The 13,015-nt window shown below is 46.0% G+C and overlaps 1 protein-coding gene across 2 annotated transcripts in view; it reads left to right on the top strand.

Annotated features, from left to right (window-relative positions):
* Positions 1-13,015, top strand: part of MAN2B2 (mannosidase alpha class 2B member 2) — a 144,286-nt gene that overhangs the window by 99,197 nt on the left and 32,074 nt on the right. For both annotated transcript variants that reach the window (XM_063923658.1, XM_063923650.1), the window contains exon 12: positions 2,584-2,775. In XM_063923658.1, the coding sequence (XP_063779728.1) occupies positions 2,584-2,775 (192 nt within the window). The remainder of the gene's footprint in view (positions 1-2,583; positions 2,776-13,015) is intronic.

Raw genomic sequence — 13,015 nt, forward strand, 5'->3', positions numbered from 1 at the left:
CATAATGTAAAGGAAAATGTGATTCATCAGACCAGGTTACCTTCTTCCATTGCTCCATGGTCCACTACTGATGCTCACATGCTCATTGTAGGAGCTTTTAAGGTAGACAGGGGTCAGCATGGGTGCTTTGACCGGTCTGTGGCTACTCAGTCTCCTGTACAACAAGCTGTGATGCATTGTGTATCTGACACCTTTCTTTTGTTGCCAGCATTAACTTTTTCTGCAATTTGTGCCACAGTAGCTCTTCTATGGGATCGGACCAGGTTGGCTAGCCTGTGTGCATCAGTGAGCCTTGGGTGCCCATGACCGTTTCACCAGTTCACCAGTTGTCTGTCCATAGACCACTTTTGATAGGTACTAACCAATGCATACCCCAGAAAGCATGCCGTTTTGGAGATGCTCTGACCAAGTCATCTAGCCATTATATTTTGGCCCTTTTCAAGTCGGTCAGATCCTTACGCTTGGCCCTTTTTCCTTCTTTTCTTATACATCACCTTGAAGAACTGAGTGGTCACTTGCTGCCTAATATGTATCTGCCCTTTGACAGTCCTCCCTTAGCACACAGTATGATTGACATGCTGCGGCGTTTGGGGTGCGGAGCGGGGAAGGGGGACTATTGTATAATATGGGGGCATGACGAGGTCAGGCTCTGTATGTTTGCACACAGATTTTCAGGCCCTGGCAGAGGAGTTCCCACAGTCAATCTGAGCAAGGTGACGCCAACTCATGGCAAAGAGCTGCATCCTCTGATGCAGAACTCGGGGTAAGGGCTGCATATAAGAGGTGTCTTTTTCCTACAGAAGCCTTCTGCTGCATTACAATTTTTGAACATCGCTGCTGTGTCCAAAGACACAGCAGCGATGCTCACTGCGTCTGTTTCTGAATCAGACCCTCGGTGGCTGAATACATACAGGATCAGAGGCGCTAGTGGGGGATGGGAGACGGGAACAGAGAAACACGAGTGACGGATAGTGCTAGGAGGAAAGACAGCCCTGCAGTCTGAGAGGGACAGGTGTAATCATTAGGGTGAATTGAGACAGAGAGAGGTCGTAGCTACCATACTGTAGGTTCAGGAAGTACAGCTGCTATGGGGCCCAGAGCTGAGAGGGGCCCACCTTCCCTGTTAAAGTTACATGTGTTATATAAATTTTTCTCCATTGGGTGGTACAAAGGGGCTCTTACAAACTTTTGCTTTGGGGTCTACAATACATCTAGTTATGCTCCTGGACCTGCTCATTGTAATGTGGTTTAAAATGAACTGGAGGGCATTATAATGTTACGAACTGGGGGCACTGCATGGCATATTGTGAATTGGTGGTACTGTGTACTGGCAGCCCTACAATGTGACTTAACATGTACTAAGGCACTACGGTGGGGCATAACCTTAACTAATACCCTTTCACACCGAAACTGGGTGAAGCAGTTCTACCCGGTAATTTCATTAAAAACACAGGTCATTTTTCTGTGTGAAAGGGTCAACCCGAGTTGAAATTCCCGGGACTTTGACCCTGGAATTTACCAGGGTTGGAGATCCGGGAATTTCTACCTGGGTTGACCCTTTCACACACTGTGTGGGGCGTAATATTAACTAAGTCATTACTATGGTAATAAAATGAACTAGGGCACTATTATGTGCCAAAAAATAAACAACTGCACGGAGTTGTCTCTAGAAGCATTGGGACAGGGGCCACTTTAAAATGTTGCTATGGGGCCCACAAATTTCTGGCAATGCTCCTGGACAGAGAGTTGATGGGAGGTCAGAGTAATGAGGAGGGCTTATAGGGCGGGATGTACTAAACTGAAAATGCGGTAAACCCCCGTTTACCGCATGTTCCTGAATTTACTAATCCCCGTATGCCAGGGCTTCTCTCCGCAGCGTTGGTGTTAGGGATCCGATCGTTCCCAGCATTCCCCGCGGCCGCCCCTGTTACTCTGCGCATGCGCAGACTGACTTCTGGGGCTGAAACCCGGAAGTCGGGGAGCCGCCGGGGATCGTGAAGGACAGCTCTTATCGGAAGAGCTGTCCTTCGCAGTGCTAAGCGCATATGTAAGTACATATGTGATTACCATCGTGAGGATAGACCTTTAACAGGTGAATTGGATGGGATGGTTTGAAAGTATGGCTATAGGAAGAGAGTCTGATAGGGGAGAGGCAGTGAGTTCTAGAGCAGAGGGGCAGCACACACCACCAATCTATACTACCTGTTCTGTATTTCAGTAACGATGTACATCTAACCAGATGGCTGTAGAAGATTATTGCTTATATGACCACTAAATGCTACAAAAGCACAACAAACCTGAACCACACCGTTTCCTTTCACTTCACTATCAGCTCATTTATGGTCCTCATATCCTGTAGCAGATGTGAGCAGACACTAGGCCTAGTAGCAGGAACAGGCAAATAAAGATATGACCCAGGAGCCGTCTTGTGGCAGTACTTGTAGTGGAGGTAACTTGGTATAGGAATTTTTTTCATTTGGTTCCGTTTTCAGATAAATAGAGATGGGAATATAAGGCTTGAAATATACACAGCTTTTTCAGTTCTTATTCTTCATTGGCTGTTGTGATGTGTCTCCTTTGCAGAGAGAGAAATTCCACAGTCCAAGCTACCCAGGAATTTCTGGAATACCATGCTAATGGAGATACTGGTGCCGGGCCCATATCTGACAACTACATGTTCTCTGCGAGTGGATCTGCTGTTCCGGCTGCCAAGTCTGTAGAACTGGAGATTGTGATGGGGAAACTAGTGACAGAAGTCAGGCAGTATTTTTACAGGTAACGCTGCAGGTCCATGGCTGTAATTGGCATACTCCCTAATCCAGAAACCTGGCATTGTCGGATCTGAGCCAAAAGGCACATTACAGAGAGCACAGGCTCTTCCCACATCATCATGGCAGTGTCCGTATGGGTTCTCATACTGGGCATAAAGACGTCATTTTAGCTGGGTCAGTGCTTGCGTTAGCTGCAGCTGCCCCAGGCTGCTCCTAAGTATAGTCTGATTTGGAAGTAAAGCAAGTAACTGTGCGCCTGGGCACAACCATGCTGCAAGTGGAGCAGATGTAACATGTGCAGAGAGATTAATACCTCCTTTTCCACCAAACAAATAACCCAGGTTATTGGCGGGAAAACCCGGGTCACCATTTGGTGTAAAAGGGTCTCTGAAAAATAACCCGGGTCACACTAAAAGCATGTGGAGAGCCGGCTCAACGGCACTTCAAAATGATGTAGAGGTAAATTTACCAAGGTGGGAGTTCCATTTAAGATGGAATGTGTCCCATAGTAACCAATCGGATTCCAGGTATTATCTTCTAGAAGGTGCTAGATAAATAAGAAGTAGAATCTGATTGGTTGCTATGAGCAACATCCCATCTTAAATAGAACTCCCATCTTAGTAAATTTACCCCGTCATATCCACGCGCTGGTAGAAGGAATATCCGCTACTAACCCGGGACCAGCCTGCGGTGTGAATGGGGTTTCAAGCCACTGTGACACTGGTTGAATCAGTATTCAATTACACAGGTCATACCCGGGTTTTTGTGGTGCAAAAGGGGTATTAGATCTGGGTGGGATGTGTCCAAACTGATATTTAAATTGCAGTGTAAAAATAAAGCTAACATGTGTGGGCTACATGCAAAAGCAGCCAGTATTTACCTTGCACAGAAAAAATATAAATGTATTTTCTCGCCTGGCACTGCAGCATGGTTGCTTCCAGAGACAAAGTTACTCGCTATCTTGTGCTTTACTTTAAAATCAGAATCGGGCCTCCTGTCTGAAAGCTGTCAGGTACTGATGGATTATACGGTTTCCATTACACATTCGGGGCCGAATGCAATGATGCCCGAGATCGCTGGAGGTGCGAGATGTCAGACGATGTCGGATGTTTTTTTTAAAAGGGCAATCACTTCCATGCATGGTTTTGCCTTGTAAGTGATTGCCTCTTTAAAAAAAAACATCCGACATCGTCTGGTATCTCGCACCTCTGGCGATCTCGGCATCATAGCATCTGGTCCCAAGTATTAATACTAATATTCCAAATAAAAATGAAAGCAGCATTTCTGTATTTACTTTCTGTGCGTCTATTCCAACATTTGCCTGCAGGGATAAGAAGTGTTAATCCTCTGTAAAGTATAATAGAGTTGTAATACAAGTGCTCATTGAGTATACAGTATATAGTAGTACACTGTGCTACAGAGAACGTTTCACAACGTGGTCGACACATCGTTGAAATTGAGAACAAAGTGTTTTTCAATACCTTTGTAGATGAGCCCTAAATAATACACTTTCTTTTTCATCCACTAGGGGTCACTGGAGTACTCTTGGGATATGGACAGTGTTAGCAAGGACAGGCACTGAATATTTAAATTTCAGTAACTCTCCTCCCTTCCATACTCCCAGAATACTTCAGTGTTTTTTCGGGTGCTCACATGGATAGGAAGCACAAGTGTGGACCTCCAGAGGGGGACATACATATTTTACTTTTAGATATTTTTGTTTTTATTTTTTTATACTTTTTTCTGTTTAGAATCCCTTCCCGGCTTACACAAAAGCTATGGGTCCGGGATTACAGAAGCTGCTGCGTGCAGCTCTTGGCGTGTCGGGCCTCACAATAGGAGCCCCCTCACAGCCACAAGCAGCTCAGCTAACTTCAGCTGAGGCTGCAGAAAGGACTGGACGGAGCTTGCTGCAGAAGCCCAGTCAGAGCCCAAGAGCACAGGTCAGCTACCTTCAGCTGAGACTACAGAACGGAGCTTGCTAAAGAAGCCCCGTCTGAGCACAGGATCACAGGTATTTATGACCAGGGCAGTCAGCTCACGCTGCCGCCCCGCCGGGTGGGGGGATTGCTATGTGCGTTGCCTCACTCTCAGGTCCCGCTGCTCCGCTCCCCGCCACCGCTGATAAAGCTCCCCGCTCCGCTCCCCTACTCCCGGTCGCCGCTCAGAGGGACGCGCTGAACAGCCGCTACAAGCGCCGTTGTCAGCGCTCCCTGCCTGTTGTACACAATCAGACCGCGGACAGCGTTCAGTGCTGCCGCGGTCTGTCCTTGTAACGGCCGGAGGCTCCGTCACTTAGGGGAAAGAAGCTGCCGGCGTCTCTGCTCACTCAGACCGCGGACAGCGCTCACTGCTGCCGTGGTCTGTCTCTGTAACGGCAGGCAGCTCAGCGTAACAGTCGCTGCCAGCGCTCCCTGCACACGATAAGGGGGGAAGCAGGGGGGGGGGGAGATGCCGCCGCCTCTGATCACTCAGACCGCGGACAGTGCACACTGCTGCCGTGGTCTGTCCCTATAAAACAGCCCTCTAGTAGCTAGTGGGCTCATGCTGGGCAGTCTGGAGTTTTCCCTGTCCCTATTACATGCAGCGCAGCTGCGGGGTGGGGGGGGGGGATTATGCCACAGCAGCAGCAATAGACAGCCTCTGCTAAACAAAAGGCTGCATTGTGTTATATATGCACAAGCACTTCTTATACCATAGAAAATGTATATAAAATGGTCACGTAAGGAAATATGCTCTATGTTCTTTGACTATAAGCACATGGCTGGAGGCCATTTTAATCATACATTGTTTCTTTTCCAGAACATTCCTGTCCTACAACACTGCTCCACCGGATGGCGCAGGGGTGTTAGTAGGAATTTTGGATCAGGTTTCTTAGTCTGCCCATGTGCACTGCACTTTGTCCATTTACATTTTAGTAATTTTACTGAGGTGGAATTTGTCAGGTTACATGATGAGTAAGTCACCAGCAAAAAACTAAACGGTAGTTTCACTGCAATGTCTGTAAGGGTGGGTTCCCAGAGGGTTCTACCACATGCACAGTATATTTATACTCCCATTTCATCTCCAATTTTGCAAAGATAGTTATCATTTGCCTTATATATTCCCAGTTTCTGCTATGTTGCAGTCCTGACGATTCTATGCCAGGCCTACCTGCGCAAGATGAATATGAGAAGGGTGCATAGACCAGCAGTCATATAGTGTGGGTGCGTCAGTCTCTGACGTTTACAGAGACTGAGGAAACTCTGACAAATTATAAGGGGTCTTTCCTAGAACATCTCCAGTGTATTTCTTATTTTTTTTCTCGGAATCTCTAAATAAGATGTTAATATAGAATCCTGATACACAGGTTTCTAAACCTCGCCGATTTAAGTCTAGTTACCCGTTTCCAGAGTCCGTGACATCTCCATGGGAGCTATGCTAAAGTCGATGTATTCAGCAGCAGGGGTGTTGCTTCGACCGCGTTTGGTTGGCATTTGGGTAACTACGGCGCTGCTTGTATGGATAACAGGACTACGGTCCGCCCTACAAGACGACCACCTTATACTTCTCGCTGATCGAAGCTGCTGATTATCTACGTACAGCTTCTACGGACGTCTGACTGGTCAGTTCTCGCCTTTCAGCGTCACTAGTTGCGGCACGACAAGCGCTCTGACTGCGTCCTTGGCAGGCGGAGGCAAAGGTCGAGAGAAGAATAGAAGCATTACCTTACGTGGAAGTTGTTTGGTCCTGAATTGGACAAATGGATTTTCAGATATACTCTGGACCAGCGTTCAAATCCTTTAGACCTCAGCCTTTTCGAGGCCGTGGTAGACGACCAACCCCACCTGGTGGACGAGGCAGAGGACGTGGTTTTAAACAAACCACCAGCCGTCGTCAAAATGCTAAGGTCACCGACAAGCCAGTGGCATGATGGCCTTCCAGTCCATCTCGGATCTACAGTTGTGGGGGCACGCCTTCATACGTTCCATTTGGTGTGGTTCCAGACGTCCACGGATGGGTGGATCCGCAATTTAGTGTTAAAAGGTTACACAATAGAGTTCGACTGTCTCCCATCACTGTGGTTTTTCAAGACAGGACTGCCTGTGTCGGAAGATAAGAAGGCATGTTTTCCACATTGCCATTCAGTCTCTGCTGGATTCAGCAGTTTTGATTCAGGTCCCTGTTCACCAACAAAGTCAGGGTTATTGTTCCAGTCTTTTTGTAGGACCAAAGCCTGATGGCTCGGTCAGCCCAATATTGAACTTCTAGGGTCTCAATCAGTACGTCACTTACTACAGATTCAAGATGGAATCCCTGCGGTCCATAATTGCAGGTTTAGAGCCACAGGAATTCATGATAGCGCTGGATCTCAAGAATGCGTACTTACACATTCCAATTTGGCCACCGCATCAGAGGTTCTTAAGGTTTGCGGTACGGCAAACCCATTACCAATTTCAGGCTCTACCGTTTGGCCTCTCGTCAGCGCCTCGGTTATTCACAAAAGTGATGTCTGTGATGATAGCTCATCTCAGATCTCTGGGAGTGATAATAGTTCCGTACTTGGACGATCTGCTCATCAAAGCTCCGTCTCAACAGAGGCTCCTCCAACATGCGTTGCTAACGTACAATGTACTAGTTCAGCAGGGTTAGATTGTCAACTTCAAGAGATCACATCTACTTCCGTCTCAATACGGTAAATCAAAGAGTACAGATTATTCGTCATCTGGTACACTTAAGGCCCATACATACTTGACGATGCACACATCGTTAACGACCGTCGTTAACGACTTCCCTTGAACTTCCCTTGAACAGCTGAGCAAACGACATGAGCATACACACTACCAAAGACCAAAGACCATAGACCATTCATCGTTGAAGCATCCAAGCTGAACAGTTTATTAAAATAATGAGCTGGGAACAGGGCTGGTGAACAGTGGCTTGGTCGTTGGTCTTTCACACCATACACATTCAACGACGTCTCTGGTCAGTAACGACCATAGTGGAAATTGAGCATACATGCTCCACAGATAAGCGAGGGTCGTTAACGTCCCGCGGGGCCGCGCATCGGTGGTCGTCGGATGCATACACACTTGACGATATAATGAGCGACGTCGTTGATGAGGGCTGAAATGAACGACGTCGTTCATTTTATCGTCAAGTGTGTATGGGCCTTTAGTGCTCAAGCCACGCACAGAAAAAGGTACATTTGTGCATTCGTCTCTTAGGCACAATGGTGGCGGCTTTCGAAGCGCTTCAGTTCGGAAGATTTCACTCACGCCCTTTTCAACTGGATGTGCTCGCACAGTGGTCGGGCTCGCACCTGCAGATACACCACAGGGTGAGGTTGTCGCCACGGCCCAGAGCATCTCTACTTTGGGGTTCAAAGTACACAATCTAACCACAGGAAAATGGTTCGGCGCCTTGAATTGGATAATTCTAACGACGGACGCGAGTCTCAGAGGTTGGGGAGCTGTATTTCAAAATTGTCAGCTCCAGGGTCTCTGGGCGTATCACGAAAGATTGCTGTCTATAAATGTCCTGGAACTCCGGGCAATTTTCAATGCGCTACAACAAGCAGTGCACATGCTTCGTTCTCAGACTGTCCAGGTGCAGTCAGACAATGCGACGGCGGTCACGTACACAAGGAGGAACGAGAAGCCGCATGGCCATGCGGGAAATAGCTCGGATCCTCAATTGGGCCGAGCATCACCAAGTGATATTGTCGCCAGTGTTCATTCCGGGAGTGGACAACTGGGAGGCGGATTATCTCAGCCGTCGGGATTTTCATCCAGGAGAATGGGTATTAAATCCAGAAGTGTTTCACATGTTGGTCCGAAGGTGGGGTTACCCTCAAGGGGACCTGCTGGCATCTCGCCACAATCATCAAACGCCCCAGTATGTGTCCAGAACGAGAGATCCAAAGGCAGTGGCAGTGGATGCTCTCACAATCGCGTGGCCGTACAGCCTTGTGTACCTGTTTCCACCGTTTCCGCTGCTCCCTCTGTTGCTAAAACGGATCAAAAGAGAGTCCGCCACAGTCATACTAGTGGCGCCTCATTGGCCTCGGAGAGCTTGGTTCTCGGATCTCCGCGGTCTACTTGCAGATGATCCTTGGCCGCTCCCACTACGTCCGGACCTGTTACAACAGGGTCCGTTCCTTTACCCCGATTTAGCGCGGCTGCGTTTGACGGGGTGGCTGTTGAGACCGCCCTCTTAAGAAGAGAGGGCATTCCAGAATCTGTTATACCAACCATGATTACGTGCTGGGAAGCCAGTTACGGCAGCTCATTATTACAGAATTTGACGTGCCTATATAGGTTGGTGTGAAGCTCGGAAGTTTCCGACATCATCTTTCAAGTTATCCCAACTTTTGTTATTTCTACAGACGGGGTTAGATGGAGGACTGCGTTTATCTACACTAAAGGTGCAGGTATCTGCTTTGTCAATTTACTTTCAAAGACGATTGGCTCTGTTGCCGTCTGTACACACCTTTCTGCAAGGTGTCCTCACAGTACAGCCTCCATTCATTCCACCTACAGCGCCATGGGACTTGAATCTGGTTTTAGATTTCTTACAGTCTTCATATTTTGAACCCTTACAACAAGTGGATATTAAGTTTCTCACTTAGAAAACAATGTTTCTACTAGACTTAGCTTCGGCAAGGCGTGTTTCAGATTTGGGTGCCTTGTCATGCAAGCCACCGTATTTGGTGTTTCATGATGACAGAGCGGAACTTCGGACGAATCCCGCTTTCTTACCAAAGTAGTGTCATCTTTTCACATCAATCAACCAATAGTAGTTCCTGTGTTAACAGGAAATTCTATAACTTTGGATGTGATACGCGCATTACGCGTTTATGTATCCCGAACGTCTACAGTTCGTAAGACTGATACGTTGTTTGTTCTCTATGATGCTGCCAAGATGGGTTGGCCAGCTTCTAAGCAGACCTTATCCAGATGGATAAAACTGATCATACGTCAGGCTTACCTTCATGCTAGGTTACAGCTGCCTACATCGGTAACAGCTCATTCCACACGTTCTGTGGGAACTTCATGGGCAGCTGGTTGTGGGGCTTCTACGACGCAGCTTTGCTGTGCGGCTACATGGTCATCAGTGCACCCGTTTGTGCGCTTTTACAAGTTTGATACGGTTGCGGCATCAGCATCTAGCTTTGGCCGCCTAGTGTTACAGGTGCCAAACAGCTCTCCCGCCCACAGGGGAAACTTTGGTACGTCCCAAGAGTACTCCAGTGACCCCCTAGTGGATGAAAAAGAAAATAGGATTTTGGTACTTACCAGGTAAATCCTTTGAATCCATAGGGGGCACTGGACGCCCACCCAGAGCAGTTTTTCCTGGTTTGTGGTAAGTTCAGGGGATCTTATGGTAACACACTCTCACCGACTGGTTCAAATTATCAAGTTCTATCGGTTATGGTGTCAACTGTTTAGTTGTCAGTTACGTTATGTGTCAACTTTATTGTTGTCCGTTATGTTATAATGTTATAGGTAATTCTCCATTGTTCATCCTCTCTATCGCTCCTGTTCGCCTCAGGAAAAAACACTGAGGTATTCCGGGAGTATGGAAGGGAGGAGAGTTACTGAAATTTAAATATTCAGTGCCTGTCCTTGCTAACACCGTCCATATCCCAAGAGTACTCCAGTGCCCCCTATGGATTCAAAGAAAAGGATTTACCTGGTAAGTACCAAAATCCTATTTTTGCTGCAGATTGTCATTTGTTTTTATTATTATTATTTTCAATTGTGTTTTGTTAATGGTTGGTTTTTGCATGGCGTGTGCCTGACAAAGCCCAGTTATTTCCCCTGCATGTGTTGTGGGCACTATATGATGGCGTGAGAGGTGGGTGCAGTGACCAGCTATTGGGAGATTTCCCAGTCGGCACATGCGAGGAAACGTAAGTGTACAGTAAGTAACCAGTCCATTGCAGCACTGCAAAACATACAAAACAAACAAACCTCGGCACTCCAAATGGATAAGCAATGTTCCTTGCTGCGGTGCCCTCCGTAGATCAAATAACAGATCCTCAACAGTGCATAGAAGACAGCGGCACTCAGCAGACTTGATGAAGAAAAAAATGCCTTTAATACAGTCCGTTTTAAAGGCATTTTTTCTTCATCACGTCTGCTGAGTGCCGCTGTCTTCTATGCACTAATATATATATATATATATATATATATATATATATATATATATATAGAAAAAATTCCAAGGATACCCACCAAAGCGATTAAACCCAGAAGAACCAGCACACGGCTTGAATGCAAAAAGGTGTTTTACTTGTTCAGAAATTTCTTTAAAAAAGGCAGCAAGCATATAGCACACACGATGGTAGCAGCATGAAAAGATCAATGAATACTTAGCATTCCGACAGCTGTTTCGACTATCTTCTTCATAGGAATGGATAAAGTGACATAGTGCTGCACACTGCCAACCGCAGTGTCAGTTTCCAAAGTGACATGTGCCTTATGTGCTTAGCCAACAGGTGCATTTTATAGTGTGTGGTGTACTTACCTGTGAGCTATCTCACCTGTGCCCAGTCACACGTGGAAGCCAGTTACGTCACACCCAAAAAACACGGCTTGCCGTGAACCGGAAGTGACGTCCAGGGGAGGTTTTAATCCGCTGCACATCGTGTGTATCCACACGATGGAGCCGGACTTTGTCCTCCCTGGACGGAGAAAGATATCTCCCTAGCTGCGTCCCAGTGTTATAGGTCACCTTCGAGCTGCGCGTCACACATAGCGCGTCACCCGTAGCAACCCACAGGCTGCGCTCAAAACAGACCGGGCAGATAAGTACACCCGAAAAGGCACCAAGCCTGTTTCCGGGGACAGGGGAGAGGCGCACAGGCACCAATCAACAAAATATGATCTACAGTGCAAAGTAACATTGAACAAATATTAACAAATAATGAATCACATAATAAATGAGCAAATACAGTATAATGATAAAGCATGTAGATAGCCAGTAATAAGCTATCTAACAAATAAATTAATATGGATTTAAATATATCGCTGGCTACGCATGTAATTACTTATGCATTGATTATGTCATAAATGTCATGCTCTCAGGTGTGATCTTTGTCTTGGTCATTCCTCAACATGCTTGGGGCTAAAATGTCCTTCAGGTTTCGTGATTTTTTAAAAACTATCTCTGGGTGAGGAGGGAGGATTTCCTTAAGGATGGGGTCCATGAGCAGTATCCGCCAATGGTTCCTGAAAGACTCTCTGATGGATTTTTCATGCCGATTGTAAGTAGTTATGAAAGCCGTGGAGTCTTTCTTTTTTTCTCTTGTTTTATATTCCAGCAATTGTGGTCTTTCAACCAGGTTGGTTCTGGTGATGGCTTCTTTTAGAATTGTGTCCGGGTATTCTTTCTGTTTGAATCTGTTTAGTATACAGTTCCAATTGTGTCTGACAGTCCTCTGGTTTACTGCAATTTCTTTTGATTCTACTAAATTGGGAAAACGGGATGTTATTCTTCCAGCTCCTCAGATGGTTACTCTTGTAGTGGAGATAACTGTTAGTGTCCACATGTTTAATGTAATTTTTAGTGGCGATTCTTCCATTTTCCCCTGTGAGAATCAAATCCAGAAACTCGATATGTTCTTTGTTCACATTGGATGTAAAAGCGAGATTCATGTCATTGGTACAAATATGTTTAAAAAATTGGTTAAAAAGTTCCATGTCACCATCCCAGATTATTAAAATGTCATCAATATATCTTCGATAAAAGATTAAATGGCTCTTAAAATCCTGATGATCATATATAAAAACTTTTTCCCAACATCCCATAAAAAGATTTGCAAAACTCGGTGCAAAAATAGTACCCATTGCGGTGCCGCACTGCTGTAGATAAAACTGATCCAGGAATTTAAAATAATTGTGTTGAAGAATAAAACGCATGATGTCACAAATAAAATTTTTGTGTTCATTTGTTAGTGTGTCATCTTTGTCCAAGAATTCTTTACAGGCCGTAACTCCCTTGTTATGTTCAATACATGTGTATAGAGATTGTACATCTATTGTGACCCACATGTATGAGTCCTTCCACTCGATATCCTTCAAAAGGCTCAGTACCGATGTGGTATCCTTGAGGTAAGATGGGAGGTCCTTTACATAGGGTTTTAAAAAAACATCAGCGTATTCAGATAGATTAGAGGTAAGTGAGTCTATGCCCGCCACTATCGGTCTTCCTGGCGGGTTTTCCAAGCTCTTATGAATTTTTGGTAAAAAGTAAAAGAT

Source organism: Pseudophryne corroboree, chromosome 1 (assembly GCF_028390025.1).
Source record: "Pseudophryne corroboree isolate aPseCor3 chromosome 1, aPseCor3.hap2, whole genome shotgun sequence".
Lineage (NCBI taxonomy): Eukaryota > Metazoa > Chordata > Amphibia > Anura > Myobatrachidae > Pseudophryne > Pseudophryne corroboree.